At 45.0% G+C, this 26496-nt stretch overlaps 1 protein-coding gene across 2 annotated transcripts; it reads left to right on the forward strand.

Moving 5' to 3' along the window:
• The first annotated feature begins 62 nt into the window (after positions 1-62).
• On the forward strand, positions 63-25819 carry MAEA (macrophage erythroblast attacher, E3 ubiquitin ligase). 2 transcript variants are annotated; one of them, XM_070751406.1, is made up of 9 exons: positions 63-200; positions 7438-7620; positions 11662-11865; positions 16235-16357; positions 17759-17835; positions 19018-19126; positions 21088-21221; positions 22490-22685; positions 24309-25819. In XM_070751406.1, the coding sequence occupies exons 2-9, from the start codon at positions 7513-7515 to the stop codon at positions 24402-24404; spliced, it is 1047 nt and encodes a 348-aa protein (XP_070607507.1). In that variant the 5' UTR covers positions 63-200; positions 7438-7512; the 3' UTR covers positions 24405-25819. The 2 variants fall into 2 exon arrangements, with proteins under 2 accessions (XP_070607507.1, XP_070607506.1); XM_070751405.1 differs by having other exon boundaries at positions 195-474.
• Positions 25820-26496: the final 677 nt, after the last annotated feature.

The raw sequence follows: 26496 nt of genomic DNA on the forward strand, positions 1-26496 counted from the left end.
TCTTCGGCGCAGTGGTTCGGCCCACCTTTTTACAAAAACCCGCCCTTCCCCTCTCTTTTTCCAATCAAGCCTGCGTTTCGTCGAGGTCTCTTCGCCTCCTCTTTAAGGAGCCTTCCCATTGGCCGGCGGGTTTCCAAGAGAGCCTTTCCCATTGGACGGTGGGTTTCCTAAGGAGACTTCCCATTGGCCCACTCACTGAGGTAAAAGTGGAAGCTGCCTCAGAAGCAGCTGAGCGGGTGTCAGGAAGGAGGGAAGGAGGAGGGGACGGGAGTGAGGGGAACGCGCATGCGCGTCCGGGGGCGGCAGAAGGGGGCGGCGGAAGCGTCTAGCGACGGGCCGCGGGGTCTGCCGGGAGAGGCCGGAAGCGGCGCTTGTTGCCGCGGCGGCGGCGGCGGCGGGTTCAAGATGGCGGTGCAGGAGTCGGCGGCGCAGCTCTCCATGACGCTGAAGGTGCAGGAGTACCCCACGCTCAAGGTGGGTCGCCCGGCCTCGCTTCCCCCTCAGAGCCCCTCCCCTTTTCGCCCCCCCGCTAGGCCTTTGTGGGGGAGGGGAGGAAGGGGTGGGGTCCCTCTGAGGGGGGGGCGCCCTGGGGAGGGTCTTGTGAGGGAGTGTTTCGGCTTCCTTCGCCCCCCCCACACCGCCTTCCTTTGTTTTTATATACAAAACTGGGCCTCCCCTCCCTCCCTCCCACAGCAGCACGAACAACAACCCCGTGAGGTGGACTGAGAGAAAGAACGAGGGAGTCCTCGGCCTACCACCACCAGGCAGCCCCCTCCCTTCCGAACGAGGGTCTCCTATCTACGACCACCAGGGAACCCCTCCCCTCAGTACTGAGCCTACAACCACCAGGGAGCCCCCATCCCGTCAGAACGAGGGAGTCCTCGACCTACGACCATGGAGCCCCCCCCTCGACCTACGACCACCAGGGAGCTCCCCCACTCAGAGTCCTGAGCGTACGACCACTAGGGAGCCCCCCTCCCCTCAGAACGAGGGAGTCCTCAACCTACAACCACCAGGGAGCCCCCCCAGAGTCCAGAGACCACTAGGAAGCCCTCCCTCTACCTACGACCCCCAGGCAGCCTTCCATCTTCAAGTCCTGAGCCCACGACCACTAGGGAGCCCCCCTCCCCTCAGAACAAGGGAGTCCTCGACCTACGACCACCAGGCAGCCCCCTCCCCTCAGAACAAGGGAGTCTTAGACCTACAACCACCAGGGAAACCCCCCCCCCACCTCCATTGCTCAGTGAGGAGGGTTTGTTCAGTGAGGGGGTTGGGGAGGGTTGTCCCATTTTTATGAGCTTTCTGGCTGGCTGCTAATCGAGCAGGAAATGGCACTGCACGAAATGACACGGTCGTTAAGTGAATCTGTTTCTCCCACCCCCACCCCCTTGACTTGGCTGGTCAGAAGGTCACCAAAAGGGGATCATGTGATGTGGTGACCATTATAAACGTGAGTCAGTGTCTCACTTGGATCGTGAGATCGCAGGGGTGCTGCAATGGTCGCTAAGTGTGAAAAACAGTTGTCCCCTTTTTATTTTCAATGATGTGCAGTGGGGGGGGGGAGTATTTAGTCAGACACCAATTGTGCAAGTTCTCCCATTTAAAAAAATGAGAGAGGCCTGTAATTTTACATCCTAGGGAGACTTGGACTGTGAGAGACAACATGAGAAAACACATCCAGAAAATCACACTGTCTGATTTTTAATGAATTTAGTTGCAAATTATGGTAGAAAATAAGTATTTGGTCACCCACAAACAAGCAAGATTTCTGAATCTCACAGACCTGTAACTTCTTCTTTAAGGGGCTCCTCTGTCCTCCACTCATTACCTGTAGTAATGGCACCTGTTTGAACTTGTTATCATTATAAAAGACATCTGTCTACATCCTCAAATGGTCACACTCCAAACTCCACTATGGTGAAGACCAAAGAGCTATGGAAGGACACCAGAAACAAAATCGTAGCCCTGCACCAGGCTGGGAAGACTGAATCTGCAATAGGCAAGCAGCTTGGTGTGAAGAAATCAACTGTGGGAGCAATAATTAGAAAATGGAAGACATACAAGACAACTTATAATCTCCCTCGATCTGGGGCTCCATGGGGTCAAAATGATCACAAGAACAAAATCCCAGACTCACACAGGGGAACCTAGTGAATGACCTGCAGAGAGCTGGGACCAAACGTGACAAAGGCTACCATTAGTAACACACTACGCTGCCAGGGACTCAGATCCTGCAGTGCCAGACGTATCCCCCTGCTTAAGCCAGTACATGTCCAGGCCAGTCTGAAGTTTGCTAAAGAGCATTTGGATGATCCAGAAGAGTATTGGGAGAATGTCACATGGTCAGATGAAACCAAAGTAGAACTGTTTGGTAGAAACACAACTTGTCATGTTTGGAGGAGGAAGAATGCTGAGCTGCATCCAAAGAACACCACACCCACTGTGAGGCATGGGGGTGGCAACATCATGCTTTGGGGCTGTTTCTCTGCAAAGGGACCAGGACGACTGATCAGTGTACATGAAAGAATGAACGGGGCCATATATCGTGAGATTTTGAGCGCAAACTTCCTTCCATCAGCAAGGGCACTGAAGATGAAACGTGACTGGGTCTTTCAGCATGACAATGATCCCAAGCACACCGCCAGGGCAACGGAGGAGTGGCTTTGCAAGAAGCATGTCAAGGTCCTGGAGTGGCCTAGCCATTCTCCAGATCTTGACCCTATAGAAAATCTTTGGAGGGAGTTGAAAGTCCATGTTGCCCAGAGACAGCCCCTAAACATCACTGCATGGAGGGACGGGCCAACATACCAGCAACAGTGTGTGCCAACCTTGTGAAGACTTGCAGAAAACGTTTGACCTCTGTCATTGCCCACAAAGGATATATATATCAAAGTACTGAGATGAACTTTTCTTATTGGCCAAATACTTATATTCCACCCTAATTTAGAAATAAATTAGTTAAAAATCAGACAATGTGATTTTCTGGATGTGTTTTCTCATGTTGTCTCTCATAGTTGAGGTCTACCTATGATGTCAATGACAGGCCTCTCTCATCTTTTTAAGTGGGAGAACTTGCGCAATTGATGGCTGACTAAATACTCTTTTCCCCACTAGCTTCGAACAGTTGCTAAATGAAGCATTGAAACATGACTTTTATTATAAAAGTACACTTTTATTGGTTTGCTTATTTATAAAATTTATCTTGCCGCATCGCATGGTAACTCAGGGAGGCTTGCAGGGACATCTAAGCCAAAACAGAAAGTCAAAAACAATAAACATTAACACTTGTAATTGTGAAATAATGAATTACAGCGGTTCCGTTTAGTGACCATTCAAATGGCACTGAAAAAAGACCGTTCAGAGACTTCAGCTGGTGCAAAACTCCTACCTTACGCGAGCTGCATTGGCTACCAGTCGGTCTCCGAACGCAATTCAAGGTGTTGGTCATCATCTTTAAAGCCCTAAATAGCTCAGGGCCTGACTATCTACGGGACCGCCTCCTCCCTCACACCTCACTGTGGCCAGTAAGGGCCCACAGAGTCGGCCTTCTCTACGTCCTGTCCACCAAACCATGTCGATTGGTGGGACCTCAGGGAAGAGCCTTCTCTGTGATGGCTCCAACCCTGTGGAATCAACTGCCCCCAGAGGTCTCCACCCTACCAGTCTTCTGGAAAGCCGTTAAGGCTGGCTTTTCCAAGAGGCCTGGAATTAGGATTGACTGAAAGTATGTATGGTTTATTAGTATATTATTGTTTTTATTGTATTGTTGATTTTATTGCTGGATTTTTATTGCTATTTTATTCATGACTATTGTTAATCGCTCGGAGTCCCTTTTGGAGTGAGCGGCATATAAATACAAATGACGGATGGATAGATAAATATGGTAAATAGATAGATACGATGGATGGATGGATGGACGGACAGACAGATACAGTAGATAGATATGGTAAAGAGAGAGAGAGATATTGGGTTGCCTGGTCTGAAGAGCTCTTTTGGGCCTTTCCTTTGTTGTTTTTATGGAAAAGCAAGCCGTCTAAATCCCAGGTGCCCCGATTCCCTTGGGGATCGCTCTTCGCTTGTGGGGGAGTTGCCTTGAGAGTCTCTGGAAACCATTAGTGCCTCTGCTGAGGGTCAGCGCTGGTGCAAGTTTCACATGATAATGATGGCCCTTTCGGCAGCCCCAATAACCTTCGCCTTCCAAGGCTAATTTTAATGATACGTTTGATGCCTTCAGAGCCACAAAACAGCCTGCAGAATTAGCAGGTTGGGATGGTCTTCCAAGGGACATTTTACAGTTGGAGTCCCTCTGCAGAAGCCACACGTAAGATTTAAATGTCTTTTAGAAGCCATGGAAGTCTTCTGAAACTGTCCGGAGCCTGCAGTACTAATGTTCAAGATGCAAACCTTAGGGTTCCAAGGAGGTGAGATTCAGTTGGTTAAAAACGGGATTGTTAGGAATAAAAAAGGCCCAAATACAGGGATGTCAGGAAGGAATAAATGATAAAATAGAATTCTTTATTGGCCAAGTGTGATGGGACACATAAAGAATTTCCCTTGGTGCATATGCTCTCAAAAAAACAAACAGACATCAACATATTATTCTAAACCAGGTTGCATTTGGGCTCCTTTTCAGCATACGGCCAGTCAGGTGTATCTAAAGTACCAGCCTCCTGATTGAGCAAAGAGCCCACCCTTAGAAGGGGGTGGGCCATGGAAGGAAGTGGAGTTTGGGCAGCAACAGTGTTTGATGGGTGGAGAGGGAGAGATTGACTGTCTTAATTCCTGCTGATTTGCCTCTTGAAATAATATGAACCACATTGAAGCAATCAAATTCTGCAGAGGCCGCCCTCCGTTTTCTGCCTCCCCAAGCAAAGGCAGCTCAAGCCCACCCTACACATTCATAATACAGCTGGGAAGGATGGATGTCATCAAGTAAAATATGCCAAAGAAATTGAAACTGTTTTTGCATTCATGTAAAAAAATTGAAAAATGCTGATCCCCCCCCCCCCTAACTTAAGCCTATGTTTCGCCCTTTGTTTTTTAACAGCCCTGCAGAGTCTGTTTATTCCATACAGTAGGGAAAGAAATGTTAAATAAGATTTTTAAAGATCTTGATTATCATTATTCGTAATTCTAGCAGTGACTGATTTTTAGAATATTGAATGCTGATGAGCATCTTTAATATTTTTCTTAAGATGACTTGCGGGTGTAAATAATATTTACAATCAGAAATTACCTGTTTCTAATTATTGTGGTCTTTGGGATGTTTGGGAAACAACAAACAGCTCTTTGCTTTTTCTTAATTATAGTAACATTCCTGTTTATACAAAGTGAACTTTCTCTAGGCCAGTGTTTCCCAACCTTGGCAACTTGAAGATATCTGGACTTCAACTCCCAGAATTCCCCAGCCAGCAAATGCTGGCTGGGGGATTCTGGGAGTTGAAGTCCAGATATCTTCAAGTTGCCACGGTTGGGAAACACTGCTCTAGGCTCCCTTTATTTAGGCCTGCAGTCAGCCACACTGTAAACGTTCCACTGTACTCAGAAACCCAAGGATACATAAATGTGGTTGTCATACATTTTGTTGGCTTTCTAGTGGCTATATTTATCTTTTAATTTTGATTTTGTGATGCGTGACTCTGGGAATTCCGCACATAACAACTGTCCAGAAATTGGATAATATAAAAAGAAGAAAACATGGGACTTATTTCTGAATTACTATTGGTAGCCGTTACACTTTGAGTCTTCATTTTCTAAAAGAAAAAACAACAACCACACACTCAAAATGGCTCCCAGCATTTAATATATTACAGTAAACAAAATTCAACTATCAGTAGAAAATAACTGGTTAAAATAGATTTGCTTTTTCAAAAATCACACAAGTTATATAAGAGTCTTATCCCTATTTCGGTTTTAATGCAGCTGGCTGTGAAATACAATTCTTGTGATCTTGGAATCCCAAATATTTGAAACATCTCTAAACGCTGAATGGTTTATCTGAAAGGACACGGATTAAAGTTCTTTCAGTGTGAAGTCTCTGGATGACATGTATTCTACCCAGGGCATTCTTAAAGGATAATACAAAGTGTGTTAAAAATAATCAAATATGCCAGTGTTTCCCAACCGTGGCAACTTGAAGATATCTGGACTTCAACTCCCAGAGTTCTTCAATTATGGGAGTTGAAGTCCAGATATCTTAACGTTGCCAAGGTTGGGAAACACTGCATTATGCCATTATAAAGGGTAATGGAAAACTATCAATATCTCTGGAAACTTTGTCAATTTATATTTAGCAGGGGTGTATGCATTTATGTGTATTTACAAACCCATACACACATGTGCCTACTTACCCCAAGAGCAAGATTCTTCCTTTGACCTCAAGAATTAATTAGGCTATAAGGAAGCTTATGGACACTTATGGGCCTTTTTCATTTTATGTGTGTGTCAGGTTTTTAAATAGCTTTATTCCCCTCCAGTAAGTAATATATCTGTGGTTTCATGTAGGTAAGTGTTGACAGTAATATTAGCCAGTCTGAGGAATAGGGCAGCATAGAAATATAAATAAATATCTGTGCCCAATGGCAAACAGTTTTCAGGAGAGGTTCTGTTGCCTCTTCTGGTCTAACTGGATCTTTTAATCAGGCTTAATATAAAATAACGATTCATACGATTCAGTGCAACTGTGCTTCCCTTCCATCAGACACCCCACAATGTGGCTCAGCCATGGCTCTGCCTTGAGGTAACACCTCCCCATTATGATGCCCAAGGCATATGCCAGGTTAGATACACCTCAAAATTCTGATGCATGGTTATTATTATTTTTTTATCCTGGGAGAAAAGAGCTGGCAGCAGGTGTTGCCAGTCGGTTGTATTTCTGTATGTGAAGGAGGGGTTTTGTGTGTGTGTTTCATTTACCCAGGGGATTCATTACACGGAGAGTGAGACTATTCCATTTCTGCTCACAGGCTTGTGGGAAAACCTGACTCGCTTTCCCCCCTGATATCTTCAAAAAGACTGTTCATATAAAGACATACCTTGAGTGCCCGGCGGGGGGGGCGGGTCTGTCGCTACTGATTCCCCCACCTCCCCAGTGATATAAACCCTGGATTGCTATTTTGATAAGTGTTTTAAGCCCATGAGGCTACAGATAAGCAGTCGGTTAGTTTTCTCATTTCCTATTATCTGCCCATTTCAGATAATAACCGGAATAACTAGAACAGAGGTGCCAGGTCTCTCTCTAATCCTTACTCTTTCCAATGTAAACAGATGTGTAGTATCTGGGTGAGTGTGAACACAGTTACAAGTGTCCTGATAACTCTTAAGCTGTTTCCGCGGGAAAGTGGTCTCTATTAATGCTTTGAAGGAGACTGTGGAATCTGGATGGTCCATTAAAGACAACTGACCGAGGTCTGAGAGGTGTGTGGTTTGTTTTTGAAGGTACCTTATGAAACGTTGAACAAACGGTTCCGGGCTGCTCAGAAAAACATCGACCGAGAAACCAGCCACGTGACCATGGTGGTGGCAGAGCTGGAGAAGACCCTGAGCAGCTGTCCAGCTGTGGATTCGGTGGTCAGTCTCCTGGACGGAGTGGTGGAGAAACTCAGCGTCCTGAAACGAAAGGTACAAGTCCCCCTGCCTCCTTTCGTTGCTTTCAGCTTTTTCCACTTCTATTTTCATCCGTATTACGTTTTCACATTCCAAGATGGGAAGGATCCTTGTTTTGGACACAATATGTCATTATTGCACATCATCACTGTTGGAGCCGTTGAGCTCCAACATTTGCTCTGGCCATTAGTGTGGTTGAGATGTGAATGTGATTTTATGACCTGGGTTTTAGATTGGTTTTAAATTTTATAACTTTTTATAATTGGGCTTCCGAATTGTTGTTTTGTGTTATTTATATGTTGTAAGCCGCCCTGAGTCTTGGGAGAAGGCATATAAATCCCAATAAAGAGACAAATAAATATTAAAATAAAATAAAATCTTGAGAACTGCTCAGTGAAGGACTGACAGTCAACTGACAGCAATCCGAGGTTCACTTTTTAGTAAGAAGCAGCAAGCGATTTGCAATGTGCTGGATCTTGATTGAGGTCAGAGATTTCGTGTCTCCAAAGGTCCCTGAGTTTACAGATTTTTGGTTTTTGTTTGAAAAACAAATCTTAAAAAAAAACACATTCTAACTGTAAGCAAAATCTTGCAAGATCTTCAGTGACACTCTTTGCAATTCAGGGCATTTGTATAATTTCAACATTGTTTTATTTTTTAACAAATTGATCTTTATTGGCACTTGCAAAAGAATTCCTGCTGGGGGAATGCTTGGACATTCCTCTGGGATTAATCCAGACTGGCCTTCATCATGCTCCTTGAGTCTAAAAAACGGGGCATTTGTAAGAGCCTCTTGGCTGCTTTACGGAAACGGTTCAGGAAGTGTGATGTTTACTGCGCAGGAGGGGCTTATACTGTACTCCCAGATGTGTTTTCCTGGGATTGTGTTGTTATTGTGTGAGCCTAGGAAAAGCTGCAGCCTCTTTAAGGTTTTAGCCACAGTGAAATGAGGAGGGCTTTATTTTATTTTGAAGAATAGCACATCCCTGGGAAAGGCCACGTGGAAGAAGAAATGAAAGTGGACTGTTTTGTTTCCTTGAGAAATCCTAGAATCCTGAGGCTGGAAGGGACCTTAGAGATCTTCTAGCCCAGGGGTAGGCCAAGTTGGCTCTTCTATGACTTGTGGACCTCAACTCCCAGAATTCCTGAGCCAGTTATGCTAGCACAGGAATTCTGGGAGTTGAAGTCCATACGTCATAGAAGAGCCACCTTTCCCTGTCCCTGTTCTAGTCCAACCTCCAAGCAGGAGACTTGATTCCATTCCAGGCAAACAGTTGACCCATCTTTTGAAAGCTTCCGGCGATTCATGTGAGGGGCCCTTTGGTGGGCTCTGTGTCAAGGTAGCATTCAAACTAAGAGTTTAATTACTCCTCAAAGTTCCCGTTTATTTCCGGAGCCATCCTGGCACCTGCACTGGCAAACCCACCAGGTTGAAAGTTCACATCTCTTGCCACTCACCCACAACCTTGTCACATTGCCCACTCAGATTGTGCCAGCGTGGCCAGTCCTCCTCCTGCTTCCGCCTAGGTGGGTGGGCACAGGATGGCCTTGAACCCCTCAACGAAAGGAGGCTCTGTGGCTGCCTCTGCTCCCTCCTGGAAATCCCCCCTCCCAAGTTGCCCTAAACGTCAGGTATAGACAATATAGAGAATAGAGATAATGTGGCAAGCCCTTGATTTATCACCTACTTCTGCACCGACTGCTCCCACAGTGGCACAGGGGTTGGAGTGCAGCGCTGCAGGCTACTTCTCCTGACTGCTGGATGCCTGCAATTTGGCAGTTCGAATCTCACCCAGCCCATGGTCGACTCAGCCTTCCGTCCTTCCGAGGGGGGTCAAATGAGGACCCCGATTGTGGGGGGCAAGAGGCTGATTCTGTCAACCGCTTAGCAAGGGCTGTAAAGTAGTGTGAAGGGGTGTAGAAGTGTAAGTGCTATTGCAACCTACCGTAGTTAGGGGAAAGAATATATGAGAGTAAGAGATCTTATATAAATAAGCGGCATATAAATATTACTGTCTGCAAGAAAACAAGGCAGCTCAGAGAAGACCAAGGATGCCTCATTTCAACCCTCAGCTACAAACCACCTTTTAGTGATAGAAGCAAAAGTGATTTGAAATCACAGGATGATTTTGCTGTTCTAGAAGATTAAAACGCACTGGTTGCCGATCAGTTTCCGGTCACAATTCAAAGTGTTGGTTATGACCTATAAAGCCCTTCATGGCATTGGACCAGAATACCTTCGGGACCGCCTTCTGCCGCACGAATCCCACAGAGTGGGCCTTCTCCAGGTCCCGTCAACTAAACAATGTCGTCTGGCGGCCCCCAGGGGAAGAGCCTTCTCTGTGGCGGCCCCGGCCCTCTGGAATCAACTCCCCCCGGAGATTAGAACCGCCCCCACCCTCCTTGTCTTTCATAAGCTACTGAAAACCCACCTATGTCGCCAGGCATGGGGTAACTTGAGTTACCCCTAGGCTACGGTGGATTTATGTATGTTATGACTGAGTTGTATGGTTTTAATAATGGTTTTTTATGTGTTTTTAATATATTGGACTTGTGACTTTGTATTTTGTTGTGAGGCGCTCCGAGTCCTCGGAGAGGGACGGCATACAAATCTAATTAATAATAATAATAATAATAATAATAATAATAATACTTTCTAATGACTGAAGGATTAAAATAAGTGTGGATTGATGTGCCTCTTTCATGATTCAGAAGGCTGCTCACCCTTTCTGTTGTCGCTTTAAGGAAGAGCCTTCTTTTGAAACCCACGAACTTGCCCCATTCATTCTGGATTATCCGACAAACAACAGATTTCAAATAAAACAGGGTGAGATGGGGAAGGGTGTACTTGTTTATCCCCTCCGCAGAGGCCCAGTGAGTGTTCTGTGACTGAGGCAATAAGGGAGCCAATGAGCTGAGTTGAGAGGTATTGATCACTCGAGTTAATCTGCATTAGGGCAGAATCCCCAGCTTCCCTACGAAAGGTTTGCACCTCAAGTGCAGAGCTATTGATTTCTCCTATGCCTTCCTTGCTGCAAGCATGTGCATCAACTGTGCGAACCTTCACAAAAAGAAGGCAGGATGTTATTCAATTTAGCAGCGTATCTCAACCATGGCAACTTTTAAGAGGAGTAGACTGCAACTCCCAGAATTCCCCAGGCAGTCATGCTGGCTGGGGAATTCTGGGAGTCGAAGTCCACTCCTCTTAAAGTTGAGAATCACTGGACTATAGTTTCTCTAACTATAGCACTTCTCAATCTAGGGTGGATTTTATATTGGTCGTTCCGTATAACAATGCACCAGGGGTCCCTTCATTTGGCAACCTTACCTAACTTGTTCTTTAGAATAGAATAGAATAGAATAGAATTCTTTATTGGCCAAGCGTGATTGGACACACAAGGAATTTGTCATTGGTGCAGATGCTCTTAGTGTACATAAAAGAAAATGATTCATTTGTATAGAATAGAATAGAATAGAATTATTTATTGGCCAAGCGTGATTGGACACACAAGGAATTTGTCATTAGTGCAGATGCTCTTAGTGTACATAACAGAAAATGATACATTTGTACAGAATAGAATAGAATAAAAAATAGAACAGAATAGAATAGAATTCTTTATTGGCTAAGTGTGATTGGACACACAAGGAATTTGTCTTTGATGCAGATGCTCTCAGAGTACATAAAAGAAAATATACACTTATCAAGAATTAGGAGGTACAACTCTTAATGATTGTCATAGGGGTCAAGTAAGCAATCGGGGGGGGGAATCAAAATTAATAAAAACCTTAAAGATACAAGCAACAAGTTGCAGTTATAAGTGTGAGGAAATGGGTGATAGGAAGGCTGAGAAAAAATTAGTAGTGATAGTAGTGCAGACCTGATAAATAGTTTGACAGTGTTGAGGGAATTATTTGTTTAGCAGAGTGATGGCATTTGAGTTTTTCCTCAAATGTCTAGTTGCCTTGGTGTGTGGTGCTCTCTGGTGACATTTTGAGTCTGGAGTCGGAATTTCTATGTTCCAATCGGATTGATTGATTCCTTTTTACCTCGTGCAGGCAGTAGAATCGATCCAGGCCGAAGACGAGAGCGCGAAGCTATGCAAACGCAGAATTGAGCATCTTAAAGAGCACAGTAGCGACCAGCCAGCGGCTGCCAACATGTGGAAGAAGAAACGGATGGATCGAATGATGGTGGAACACCTCCTGCGGTGCGGCTACTACAACACCGCAGTGAAATTAGCCAGGCAGAGTGGCATTGAGGTTGGTGTTTGGTTCAAAGACCTGCGGTTATGACCATGTGGCTCTGTCCACTCTTGTAAACTTCAACTCCCAGAATTCCTGAGTTGCTGGCTCAGGAATTTTGGGAGTTGAAGTCCACCTGCCCTACAGGTAAAACTCGAAAAATTAGAATATGGTGCAAAAGTTCATTTATTCCAGTAATGCAGTCATGGGCTTTCCCAAAAATGCCCATGTTACACCAACACTCCGCAGTCTGCATTGGTTGCCGATCAGTTTCCGGTCACAATTCAAAGTGTTGGTTATGACCTATAAAGCCCTTCATGGCATCGGACCAGAATATCTCCGGGACCGCCTTCTGCTGCACGAATCCCAGCGACCGATTAGGTCCCACAGAGTGGGCCCTCTCCGGGTCCCATCAACTACACAATGTCGGTTGGCGGGCCCCAGGGGAAGAGCCTTCTCTGTGGCGGGCCCGACTCTCTGGAACCAGCTCCCCCCAGAGATTAGAACTGCCCCTACCCTCCTTGCCTTTCGTAAACTCCTCAAAACCCACCTTTGCCGTCAGACATGGGGGAATTGAAACATCTCCCCCGGGCCTATATAATTTATGTATGGTATGTTTGTAGGTATGTCTGCTTAAAAATGGGGTTTTCTTAACTACTTTAAATTTTAAATTATTAGATTTGTTATGAATTGTTTTATTATGTTGTGAGCCGCCCCAAGTCTACGGAAAGGGGCGGCATACAAATATAATAAATAAATAAATAAATAAAAAAAAGGTGAAACGTAATATATGAGAGAGACTCATTCCATGCAGAGTAAGATCACTCAAGCCGTGATTAGTCATAATTGTGATGATTGTGGGATACAGCTCAGGAAAACCCCAAATTCCCCATTCAGAAAATTAGAATGTTACATGCGATCAATAAAACACATAAAACAATCCCGGACCTTTGAAAAACAGGCATCTGTACTCAGGACTTGGTTTGGGGCCGTTTTGCAGCACTTACTGCCTCGGTGCAACATAGCATGGACGCCATCAGCCTATGGCACCGCTGAGGTCTTATGGAAGAGCAGGATGCTTCAATAGCGTCCTTCATCTCTTGGGCATTGCTCGGTCTCATGGCTCCCATCTTTCTCTTGGCAATGCCCCAGAGATTCTCTAAGGGGTTCAGGTCAAGCGAGTTTGCTGGCCAATCAAGGACAGGAATCCCATGGTCACTGAACCAGGTTTTGGTGCTGTTGGCAGTGTGGGCCGGTGCCAAATCCTGCTGGAAAATTGAAGTCCCCATCCCCATAAAGCTTGTCTATGGATGGAAGCATGGAGCGCTCCAAAATCTCCCGGCAGACAGCTATATTGAATTGGTATTTTGATTATTATTAATATTATTTGTATTAGCAGAGTTCAGCAGGCTTAATTTGCAGTGGAGTTGGCATGGCAAGAAATAACACGTGGTTCCGAATCCCATTTGTTAGCCATGAATGACCACTCCTTCATAAGGATGAAAAATACAATCTTCACTTACACTTCTGTTGATTCATGCAATTGATAGATTGCAGGCAGATAAACTTATATTCAGTCCATATTAATAACTTCTGGATGGTCCCATGTGTGAGGATGGCTTTGGATTTCATCGCACACGTGTGTCCTCAGCCGAGGACAATGCAGCACACAAGAGTTCAGAAGTAGGGAGGTAGAAGAAGGGGGGAGCATCTACTCTGCAGAGGTTTATATAGCCTGCAGAGTATCTGCCCCTTTTGGTCATCAAAAGGTGACACCCTGGTCAGTTAATTCGACCTGACCATAGAGATGTGTTTACAAGACAGTGCAAGCATGTAGTAGAGTAGTTAAACCAACAGACTTAACGAAGCAGAGTGGACTGACACCAGCAGATGACACGGCTCCCCAAATCCACACAAACTGTAGAAACTTCACCCTGGACCTCAAGCATCCGCTGGGTGTGTCTCTCCATCCTTCCTCCATACTCGGAGGCCTCGGTTTCCAAAGGACGTGCAGAAGTTTCCACCGCCTGTGTTGCTTTGGGGAGCCATGGCAGCAAGAATCCCACTCAGGTTTTTCTTTTCTTTAAATGGTTTCTGAGCTCAGGGATGTTTTTATACTGAACAGCAAGTGAACTCCCATCTCTAACCCTGAGACACGGGGGTGTCAGGAAGTGACAGCTGGCCTGTCTTGAAATCCTTTTTTAAAAAATGTTTTTGTAACTGTGGTGCTCAGATAAACTTTTGAACAAGTTGCTTCACGTTCCTTCTGCACAGTTTGTTTTCCTGCGCACGAAGCATATTTTGATGTTTGCCTGGCACCCGTTTATTTGTATTGTTTTTAGAATGACATTCTAAAATTCCGTACAGTGAATGTTACCCCTTGATTCCGCTTAATTGGTTTGTTCCAATGTTTTCCAAAGCTCAATCATTTAAGGATACGGGTACAGATCCCCTTCCACCCAGGCCCTATGTGGGATAAAGGCTCCCCTCACCCCCTTAACATGCCTGAGTTTTCCTTTGAAATCTGATCTGTTTTGGGTTCAGATTTTTTCCCCATGTTCTGTAGAGATGTAATAGCAAATAACATTTGCAGTAAGAACATTTGCCCCGGGCAAATTAATTCTGGCCAGTCAGAAAACAGCCCTTCATTTCCTGTTATGTTTAAACTCTTCAGTCAAATGGAATTCTAATGTGCAATTTATAATCTTGGCTTAGTCACTCCAGCTCAAAGAATGCAGGCAGAGGCAACATTTCAGTCCCTGCAGCCCAGATGCCATCTCTCAAGTGGGTTATCTATGCATTTGCTGGTTGGAATTGTACAAAGGTCCCTTGATTTGGATCCCCTGCTCTAAAGTGACTTTAATAGGGGGGCTGCCTGAGAAAACACAGAGGCCTTTGTTTCCCCTTTATTTAACGCAGGAATAGTAAACAGCTATATTTTTTAAAATTTTAATCTGTCAAGTCTTTTGAGGAACGGAGGGGGAAGAAACAGGACCCCCCTTGGATTTCTGGAAAGGTCTTTATCCGCAGGAGGGTATGATAATAGCAACCTTGAAAGCCCAATTCAACTTATAACTATATAATTAAGGATGATTTACTCTTGAGGGGGCATTTTTTGTCGTGTTATCCTTCTCCGGTCCTGGAAATCTTTTCTGTAAGGGCCAGGTTTCCTCCAATAACATTCTTGCTCTATCCACGGTGTTCCCACAACTTCTTAGTTACACCCCCATATTTTGTCGTCCCCCCCATAAATCTCTCTCTTTCTCTCTCTCTCTCTCTTCTGTCGTGGAATGCACAGAAAGATCCTTCGAAGCAGGGCTGGACATTGAAGGCCGAGGGATTGCGGGAGAGCAGAAAAATAATCCAACGGCCGAAAACAGCTCTGTTGTTATTGTAGAAAGGAGAGGGACTAGCTCCTTGCTCTCTGGGAATATCAGGGTGATATGTTTGTAGCCACTCTTATACCCAAGACAGTTGGGATGTTCCAGGAAACAACCAACTATAAATTGCAGGAGTACCTCTTCATGGCTGCTTATTCTGTCGTCTGGCGGGGCCCAGGGGAAGAGCCTTCTCTGTGGCGGCCCCGGTCCTCTGGAATCAGCTCCCCCCGGAGATCAGAACTGCCCCCACCCTCCTTGCCTTTCGCAAACTCCTAAAAACCCACCTCTGCCGTCAGGCATGGGGAAATTGATTCCCCCAGGCCGTTTCATTTTATGTATGGTTTGTTTGGGACGCATGACTGTTTTTTATAATAAGGGTTTTAAACTGTCCTTTTTTTAACCATTAGATTTGTACTATGTATTGTTGTAAGCCGCTCTGAGTCTCCGGAGAGGGGCGGCATACAAATATTATTATTATTATTATTATTATTATTATTATTATTCTTCCCAGTTCTACTGGAGCCATCTGGTTCCAGTTGAGAGGCCTTATCAACCATCTCCGTTTGCGTATCATTTCCAGGGTTGTGGAGTCAGCAAGCCGTCCCAGAGTCTAAAAAAACCTGTCTGAGCCTAGCGATTCGTGAAGATTAACAAATATTAGGACACTTAATAATCTAGGGTTGAATATTGGAGCTTTCCTTAATCGCCTGAGCTGTGAAATTTGCTGTTTGGGCCTTTACTCACGAGGTGACCCAAATCTCCAACGAAGTCTTGACCTTTCCAGCAGATTCATGATTGCCCTCTCTCCTATATGACCTTTGAAGGACACACACCTTCCGTTTGCCATACTCTGATTTCTACCCTGAGCTACAAATATTCTTTTTTATATCGGTTCTCTGGCTTCCGTTCCGAACAAAAAAACCCATTGGGTCCCCTCGGGATGTTTCCGCAGAGGAAAAGCGAGAGAGATCCTCAGGGGAATAATTGTGCTTTCCTGCTTCTTCTAGGACCTGGTAAATATTGAGATGTTCCTAACCGCCAAAGAAGTAGAAGAATCCTTGGAAAGGCAAGAAACCATGACTTGTTTAGCTTGGTGTCATGATAACAAGTCGAGGCTCAGGAAAATGAAGGTATGTTGCGGTCGTCAAGAGGGGCGCAGAATGTGGGTCGTGTTGGTCATGTGCTTGAATGAGGCTAAATGAGAGGAGATGACAGGTATCAATCAGGAGGCTTTAGAAGCTTTATAGAAAACAGGAGATGTGCTGTATTTTTCAGAGTATAAGATGCATCTAGATTTTAGAGGTGGAAAACAAGGGGGAAAGTATTGCTGAACCAAATTGCGTTTAATATATTATGTAATAAACTACCACTGTAGCACAGAATCGGCCTTCTCCAAGTCTCGTCGACCAGAAAATGTCATCTGGCGGGACCTAGGGGAAGAGCCTTCTCTGTGGCAGCCCCGGCCCTCTGGAATCAGCTCCCCCCTGAGATTCGCACTGCCCCCAACCTCCTCGCCTTTCGCAAGACCCTTAAGACCCATCTATGTTGCCAGACATGGGGCAGTTAGATTATGCCCCCGACCATTACATGTTACGTGTGGATGTGATTGAGTTAATTGACTGCTCTTTAATGTAATGGGATTTTAGCTTATAGTTTTTAACTATTAGATTTGTGCACATATTGTTTTTGTAATGCGTTCTGTGAGCCGCCCTGAATCTTCGGAGAAGGGTGGCATACAAGTCTAAATAATAATAATAATAATAATAATAATAATAATAATAATAATAATAATAATGTGTCAACTAAGCAATGTCGCCTGGCGGGACCCAGGGGAAGAGCCTTCTCTGTGGCGGCCCCGGCCCTCTGGAACCAACTCCCCCCAGAGATTAGAACTGCCCCCACCCTCCTTGCCTTTCGTAAACAACTTAAAACCCACCTCTGCCGCCAGGCATGGGGGAATTGAGATCCTCTTTCCCCCTAGGCCTTTACAATTCTATGCATGGTATGTATGTATGTATGTTTGGTTTTTATATTAATTGATTTTTAATCATCAATACCAAATTACTATTGTACACTGTTTTATTGTCGCTGTTAGCTGCCCCGAGTCTCTGGAGAGGGGCGGCATACAAATCCAATAAATAAATAAATAAATAAACAGCATTTGGCATAATAAAAGTAATTTTTGAAGAGTCTTCCGAGAGAATAGAATTTATGTATCAATGTAACATTTTAGATGGAAATTGAACAAATGTGGGGAAAATAGAACCTTGTGATAATGTTTTAAAACAAAACTTCTCAATGTGGAGGTTTAATTTTAAAAAATAAGTAAATAAAGCATTTGGTTATGACGTAGCCACAAATTGCATACATAAATTTAATTGGCAATTGTAACTTTGACATTGGTTCTAAATATCTTCAGATATCCTTCTGCTTTTGGGGTAAGTTGCCCAAATAAACTCATATAAAACGGCAGAAGGCCTGTCTAAATCTTGCCGTGGCGTGTCTTGAGATGTGTTTCCTTTTTAATTTAGAGTTGCCTGGAATTCAGTCTAAGGATTCAGGAGTTCATAGAACTTATTCGACAGAACAAGAGGCTGGATGCTGTCAGGTAGGAGGCAACTTCTGTCCACCTAGCAAAGCGAGAATGTAAAGCCAGGCCCAGAATTCGGCGCAGAAAGATTGTTTTTAAGAGTCGTGACCCTTCTGCTCTTTCATAATTGTTACCAAAAGTATGGAGGAATTTCCACACACATTTGTATAAAAGTTCTATAAAGTGATAAAAAGACCGAACTGGTCAGATACAATTGGAGACAGACAGCCCTGTGCCACGCCAGAAATCATTTGGGAAGCAGCTGAAAATAGAACCGACAATGTAACAAGGGCAGGGTATAAATCTAGAGTGTGGTACCCCCATTCTCAAAACGGATGTTGCACACTGTGGGGGGGGGGGGGGGAGGAATTGCAGAGAAGATCCATGAAAATGAAGCAGACACTATGGAACTCTGGAGTCTTTTACCCTAGAGAGGAAACAGCAGACGTATCCCAGTGACAGTAGCAGTAGAAACTGACTAGAGAGTCACGATCAATAAAAGGAAGTATTTCCTAACTGCAAATATTAATGGGGCATTTGATTCTGCTACTCTCGAGGCCGGGAAACCTGTGAGCTTCGTGAAGGCATCTACGGAGTTATCATTCTCTGCTACATTAGATGGACTCTGATGTTACAGGCATTAGCGGTCAAACTTAATGTTGACCCATAAGGGATTAGGGAAGGCAAGGGAGTGTGCAAAATCTGTGGCTGAGCAATTTATCTGTTTCTTACTAGCTGTGCCCTGCCCTGCGTTGCTGTGGCTCGGTCTGGTTTAGTGAAAGAAAAAGAAAGAAAGAAAGAAAGAAAGCATACGTTTTATTTAGAATAAGAATTGGGACGAACCTAGCAGGTCTTGTGGAGGAGCCCCCTGTTTAATTTCTTTCCCCCTCCCTGTCCCGTCCCCCACCCCGGTTTAAGGGACTGGCCCAACCCATCTCCCAAAATACAATAAGACAGGAAGGAAGGAAGGATCAAATTTACAAAAAAACAAAAAGTGTACATTATAGCAACATAAAACAGGAGTTGTTCTCTGAGGAATAAGACCAGTTTTATTCCAAAGAATAAAATCCATTCATTATCAGAAGGGATAATTTCCTCCCAGAATTCCTGGGACCAATATTGCTCCCCTTTTAAAATGACCGAAACAGACCAGACGTCCCTTGTGAAGGAAGCCCCGTTCTCTCACTTCTTGAATTTCAGACACGCACGGAAACATTTCAGCCAGGCCGAGGGGAGCCAGCTGGACGAAGTGCGGCAGGTGATGGGGATGTTAGCTTTTCCTTCGGACACTCATATCTCCCCTTACAAGGTACGTGGCTTTCCCTTCCCTCTTGGGGGCGGGTGGGTGGGGGTGGCAAGTCAAGAGGCTGACAAAGAAGGCTATATGCATGATGACCCCCCTCATTAAAACAGAGACCGGCCTTCGATCCACGCGTGGGTCTTAGCAGGTCCTTGGTGTGAAAATCAACTTTCCACAATGGCCACTCAGAGGTTTGATTAGTGTCGTCTTACGACTAAAACATTGGTGCTTGTGTCTTAACATTGTTTACATTGTTTTATTAGAGTCCTAGTACGATTTATGTCGATTGCTTATTTAGCATCCTTAGTGTTGTATCTTGTGATTTGCGATAAGTGTATTTTTACGACTACTGTGATCAGGATTTATCACTTCTGGTTTTTAGGTTCACTGAGAGCTTCTGAACCAGAGACAAATTCCTTGTGGGTCCCATCACATTTGGCCAATAAAGAATATCCCATTACTCCTGTATTGTTCTGTTCTGTTCTATTCTATTCTATATTCTATTTTACTCTATTCTATTCTTCATTCCAAAATTATTTCCTATATTCTATTCAATTACAGTGGTACCTCAAGATACGAACCCCTCGTCTTACGAACAACTCGTGATACGAACCTGGGGTTCAGAAAAATTTTGCCTCTTCTTACGAACTTTTTTCGAGTTACGAACCGGCGTTAGGAGACTGCTGGGAAGCCGCGCGGCTGTTTTAAAAGGTGACAGCCAGGCGGTGGGGCTTCCCAGAAGCCTCCCGAACGCCGGTTCGTAACTCGAACAAAGTTCGTAAGAAGAGGCAAAAATTTTCTGAACCCCGGGTTCGGGGTTTGGGGGGGTGCTGGCAAGCCCCCCAGGCTGGCTGCGACCTTTTAAAACAGCCGCGCCGCTTCCCAGCTGTCTCCTGAAGCCGATCGCTAAAGCCGAACTTCCGCGTTCGGCTTCGGGAGACAGCTGGGAAGCCGCGCGGCTGTTTTAAAAGGTCGCAGCCGGCCTGGGGGGCTTGCCAGCACCCCCTCGAACCCCGAACCCGGGTTCGGGGGGGTGCTGGGAAGCCCCCCAGGCCGGCTGTCACCTTTTAAAACAGCCGCGCGGCTTCCCAGCAGTCGCCGAAAGCCGTTTTTTTTGCGGGGGTTTTTTTGGTTGCACGGATTAATTGACTTTACATTGTTTCCTATGGGAAACAATGTTTCATCTTACGAACCTTTCGTCTTACGAACCTTCTCCTTGCACCAATTAAGTTCGTATCATGAGGTATTTCTGTATACTCTATTCTTTCTATTCTATTCTCCATTCCATTTTATTCTTCATTCCAATATTCCATTCTTCTCTATTGTAGTTTTCTATTCTATTCCTATTTTATTTTATTCTATTCTATCTTATTCTATTCTCCATTCTAATATTCTATTCTACTCTATTCTAGTTTTATATCCTATTCTATTCCATTCTATTCTCCATTCCAATAGTGTTCTGTTCTGTTCTTCTCTCCTCCTCCTCTTCCGTATTCCATTCTCCATATTCCATATTCCCTTCAGAATAAAGTGGAGAGTTGTGAGCCTGCTCAAATCTCCCTTATACCTCCCATCCTCTTGGGGCCTCCATACATACAGGCAGCCCTTGACCTATGGTGAGGCCAGAATTTCTATTGCTGAGTGAAACATTAAGTGAATTCATGTTTTATGACCTTTCATGATGCAGTTGTTAAGTTAGGAGCACGGGTGTTCTGTTCATCTTGGATTCCCTGTCAACTCTGCTTGTCAGAAATCCCACGACTTACTAACAAATACGACGACTCATTTAACACCTGTGGCAAGGAAGGTTGTAAAATGGGGCAAACTCACTTAACCAACGTCTCCTTCCGCATGAATTTTGGACTCTTGTCGTGGCCGTAACTCTGGGACTGCCCATGCACAGTTTATACTTTAATAGTGTGAGACTCTGCTGACCGCCCTTTCTGCCGTTTGTGTGTGTTCTTCCCCAGGATCTCCTGGACCCAGCTCGGTGGAGGATGCTAATCCAGCAGTTTAGATACGACAACTACAGGTTGCATCAGCTGGGGAATAACTCTGTCTTCACCATAACACTCCAGGCTGGGCTCTCCGCCATCAAGACACCGTATCCTTCCACGCCGATTCTCATGCCATTTCTCCCTTCCCCCAACCAGACTATATCTTCTTCCCTCAGCTTCCCTTTGGCAAATACGTCCTGGTCATAAAGCTGCCTTTCATTCAGACAGCCATCCAAGCCACTGCATTGCACAGGAAGAAAGAGAAAAAAAACCCAAAACCAGACTGGAATGTGAAAAATGCAGCCGTTTCATCTTATGTGATGAATGGGAAGATTAGGTTTCCTTGTAACGAACTCGGTCCAAATTCCAAACCATTTAAAGCCACTTTAGGGAGCAAAATTATACACAACTGGGCGCTTTCGATACCGCCAAATGTGTCTTGCCTCATTTCACATTAGCCCCGGTGTTTGTTTGTTTGTTAGTAAGTTCAGTTTGTATGCCACCCACCTCCCAGGGGACTCTAGACTGCTCACAACCAAAATTAAAACATACAGATAATATTAAAACCTCTAAAAACAATTTAAAAACAATTTAAATCCAACTGTTAAAAACCATACATACAATTTATAGCTGAATCTTGTCAGTGTACCATCAGATCAAGGGCCCCAGTCAATACTACTAAAATTACAATCCATAAGCTGTGAGCTCTATATTCAGTGTGATACTATTAGGGAAAGGAATAAACAAGGTGGCCACATTTGTCGTATAAATTAGGTAAGGTGTATTGGGCACTTAAAAGCTGGCCACAAATGGTATACATATATACATACATACATGTACACATACATGCATACACACATATATGTATACAAACAAATACATACACATACACACATTTTAGCAGTGAGTCTAAGATGGGTAGGCGAAGTTGGCTCTTCTATGACATGTGGACTTCAACTACCAGAATTCCTGAGCTAGCATGATTGGCTCAGGAATTCTAGGAGTTGAGGTCCACAAGCCATAGAAGAGCCAACTTTGTCTACCCCTGGTCTAGGAGGACACCCAAATTGTGAGTCTGTTCTGGGGGGGGGACCCCCAAGAACCAAGGAGGGCCCTTGATGTAACCTTTCAGAGGCAATACCCAAAGTCATTCTGTCTCATCTGGGTTAAGGCTGAGCCTGTTACCTCAACACCTCCAGGCACTGGCCCATCATATCCACAGCTTCACTGAACTGACGTGGGGTGGAGATATACAACTGGGTGTCATCAGCATATTTCTGATACAATATGGGTGAAAACCGCTATTTGTCTTCCCATTTTAAATATTTGTCCTCTTGTGGTGGTGGTTGTCATTCCTTAACTTGTTTCTCAATAGACAGTGTTATAAAGAGGACGGGACTTCCAAAAACCCCGACTGCCCGGTGTGTAGCAAATCCCTGAACAAGCTGGCTCAGCCCCTGCCCATGGCCCATTGCGCCAACTCTCGGCTGGTCTGCAAGATTTCGGGAGATGTGATGAATGAGAATAACCCCCCTATGATGCTTCCCAACGGATACGTCTACGGATACAACGTAAGTGGTGACTTGGGACCCTCCGAATTCGGGCTTTGGCCTGGAGGAGGTAGTCAACTCAGGGCGTTTTAACACGAGGGTGTGTCAAAAAGTAATGCCATTTTATTGCATTACAGGCATAATTACCAACACAGGAACATGTAGCGGGTGTTCAAGATTTTTTTGCCTCCAAGCCTCTGAAACTGTAACCGGAAAAGATGGGGAGAAGCCTCCATGGGGCCTCTCTAGGAATCTCCTGGGAGGAAACAGGGTGGAAAAGGCGGGGAGAAGCCTCCGTGGGGCCTCTCTAGGAATCTCCTGGGAGGAAACAGGGTGGAAAAGGCGGGGAGAAGCCTCCGTGGGGCCTCTCTAGGAATCTCCTGGGAGGAAACAGGGCCTCCACCCTCCCTGTGGTTTCCCCAATCACAGGCATTATTTGCTTTTACGTTGATTCCTATGGGAAAAATTCCTTCTTACAAACTTTTCTATTTAAGAACCTGGTCACGGAACGAATTAAGTTCATTAGTAGAGGTGCCACTGTACATCAAAATGAAGTTGGTCCTCTGTGGATCACATCCCTGCTTCTCAACATAGTCACCGTTTCTCTCAATAGCAATGTTCCACCTTTGAGTGTCAGCCACTTCTTTCTTCAATGCAGTTTTCACTTCCTCCTCACTGCCATGATGTTTGCCTCTCAAACCCTCTTCCAGGGGGCCTGTAATCTAAAGTATTGTCCTCAAACACGTTTTGTAACCATCTGTGAATATTCACAGGCCTTTCCCCCTCAGCAACAAGGACTTCAACCACTGTTCTTTGGTTTTGATGCAACATTGTTCACCTAATCCTACGTAGCTTCTGCTTTGGTAATCTCACACTACTAACCAGGGCATACAAAACTTTCGCCAGACCAAATCCTTGAATACAGCTCATCTGTCTGGAACCCACATGGCATTTAGAAACATAGAAGATTGACGGCAGAAAAAGACCTCACGGTCCATCTAGTCTGCCCTTACACTATTTCCTGTATTTTATCACCATCATCATCATCATCATCATCATTATTATTATTATTATTATTTATTAGATGCGTATGCTGGCCCTCTCCGAGGACTCGGAGCAGCTGACAACAAGCAATGGATGGATGGATGTTTATCCCAGGCATGTTTAAATTCAGTGACTGTGCATTGACCAACCACATCTGCTGGAAGTTTGTTCCAAGCATCTACGACTCTTTCAGTCAATATTTTCTCCCGTGGCTTCTGATCTTTCCCCCAACTGACCTCAGATTGTGGCCCCTTGTTCTTGGGTTCACTTTCCTATTAAAAACACTTCCCTCCTGAACCTTATTTAACCCTTTCACATATTTAAATGTTTTGATCACATCCCCCCTTTGCCAGCAGATGTGGTTGGTCAATCCACAGTCAGTGAATGTAAACATGCCTGGGATAAACATAGATCCACCCTAAGATGAAATACAAGAAATAGCATAAGGGCAGACTAGGTGGACCAGATTGTTTTCTGCTGTCAATCTTCTATGTTTCTAACGCACTTAACTCTCTCCGTCGTAAGCCAGGGACCACCAGTGGTGGAGGACGCTTGTGGACTTGAGGGCCTGCCTGACTTCTCTCTTCTCTTTCGTTCCAGTCCTTGCTGTCTGTTCGTCAGGATGACCGAGTCGTTTGCCCGAGAACCAAAGAGGTCTTCAGTTTCTCCCAAGCCGAGAAAGTCTACATTATGTAAAGCCCCTCTCTCCACATGGAAATGAAGTGCCACTGGATTTTTTTCTGACCACAATTGATTCCAGCCGCGCCCTGTACAAAGATCTTTTGGGGGGGGGGGGAGTTACGTGCGGCAGAGAAAGCTGCGACTCGGGGGGGGGGGACGAGGTGGGGGGGGAATGGAGACTTCGTTGGTGGCAAAAAAATAATGATGATTTCTTGCGACCAAAGATCCGTGAGCAAAAAGCATAACACACACAAACACACACTTAAAAGTTAACTTTTTTTAAAAAAAAAAGTTGCACTTGGAGGGAACAAATTTTGAATGTTTTGGATTTTTTGTAACTGCAATTGGGGTTTTTTTCTCCTTTCCCTCAAAATTCTCATCCAGCGGAAGCAGCTTAACTCAAAACGCATCATTTCACACCAGAGAGAGAGAGAGAGAAATAACTTTAGATCTCGTAAGGGAGGAAGGACACAATTTTCACTTGAGTTGCTACTCGGAGTGCGACTCAAAGGGACTTCAATATGCAAACCCACAGGAGACGCATCGGGGGGCCTTGGTTTCAGCCTCCCGGTGCGCGTCAAGTCCCGTGTTCGCGGGGACACGCGTGACGCACACGCCTTTCCCCTTCCAATGTGTGATTGTGTCACCGTGACCCGCACCAACTGGAAGCACGCGCCCTGCTGTGCAGAAACACACTGTGGGCAAACACTTTTGTGTGATAATCCGTCTTTCACCTCGCCTGTAAAAGGGGCCGGTCCTTGGAATCCATGTTTTGCAGATGCTAACACACAAGATAGAGAAGGTTTTGTTGTCCACAGTTCAGCTTTTCTCACACTTGGGAACTGGGAGATAGGAGAACTTCAATTCCCAGAATTCCTCAAATGTTGGGGGGGCTCTGGGAGTTGAAGTCCGTATACGTTCCAGTTCCCACGGTTGAGAAATTCTGTCCCAGGCCATGTTAAAGTTTGCATAAACACAGAACTGGCAACATTGATGCCACCACGTCCGTCTGTCTGTCCTTCCAGTTGACCAATAGTGTTAAGGGCCTTTCGTTTTATTAGTTAACTATGTGCATAGGATTCAAATATCAAAAAAAAAACCCATTTAGTGCTACTGCCTTATTTTCTTGCTTTTGAGAATGTATTCACATGAAGATTTTAAAAAAAAAATCAGCTGGTAACCTTAAGTGTTGGGGAAGTTTTGAAGAAGATGCCTTGCAGGGGAATTATGTAATTTTAGGGTATTGGCGGCGGAAGAGAGGAGGGGTTAGCTCAATTTTTAACCGCTACAAAATCACATCCTACTCATCCTCCAGACACCCCACCTCACCCATTTGTAGTAGAGACAAGATCCATACCATAGACTTTGTATTTAGCCTTTATTTTTGCATGTTGATGTTGATTAGCTAATAAAGACATTGCTCATACGAAGCCTCGTTTCTGCTCATCACTTAAAACAGAACAGAACTTTAATTTTGGTTGTTGGTGTGCTTTAGAAACCAGATGGTTAATAATCATAGTAATGATAATAATAATAAATGTTTATTTGTAGTGCTATTTTACCAAAGGGCATAACAACAAGCCATATACAGTGGCACCTCTACTTACGAATTTAATTCATTCCGTGACCAGGTTCTTAAGTAGAAAAGTTTGTAAGTAGAAGCAATTTTTCCCATAGGAGTCAATGTAAAAGCAAATAATGCGGGCGATTGGGGAAACCACAGGGAGGGTGGAGGCCCTGTTTCCTCCCAAGAGACTCCTAGAGAGGCCCCACGGAGGCTTCTCCCCACCTTTTCCGGCCCTTTTTGCTCCCAGGAGACTCCTAGAGAGGCTGCACGGAGGCTTCTCCCCACTTTTTCCGGCCCTGTTTCCTCCCAGGAGATTCCTAGAGAGGCCCCACGGAGGCTTCTCTCCGCCTTTTCCGGCCCTCTTTCCTCCCAGGAGATTCCTAGAGAGGCCCCACAGAGGCTTCTCCCCACCTTTTCCGGCCTTGTTTCCTCCCAGGAGATTCCTAGAGAGGCCCCATGGAGGCTTCTCCCCACCTTTTCCGGCCCCGTTTCCTCCCAGGAGACTCCTAGAAAGGCCCCACAGAGGCTCCTCCCCTCCTT

Source organism: Erythrolamprus reginae, chromosome 4 (genome assembly GCF_031021105.1).
Source record: "Erythrolamprus reginae isolate rEryReg1 chromosome 4, rEryReg1.hap1, whole genome shotgun sequence".
NCBI classification, from domain to species: domain Eukaryota; kingdom Metazoa; phylum Chordata; class Lepidosauria; order Squamata; family Dipsadidae; genus Erythrolamprus; species Erythrolamprus reginae.

Coding starts and splice junctions, on each gene's coding strand:
- MAEA (XM_070751405.1), top strand. CDS start 286: ATGCGCGTCCGGGGGCGGCAGAAGGGGGCGGCGGAAGCGTCTAGCGAC. Junction 11,866..16,234: donor CCAGGCAGAGTGGCATTGAG/GTTGGTGTTTGG, acceptor TGCTTCTTCTAG/GACCTGGTAAATATTGAGAT. Junction 21,222..22,489: donor CTCTCCGCCATCAAGACACC/GTATCCTTCCAC, acceptor GTTTCTCAATAG/ACAGTGTTATAAAGAGGACG.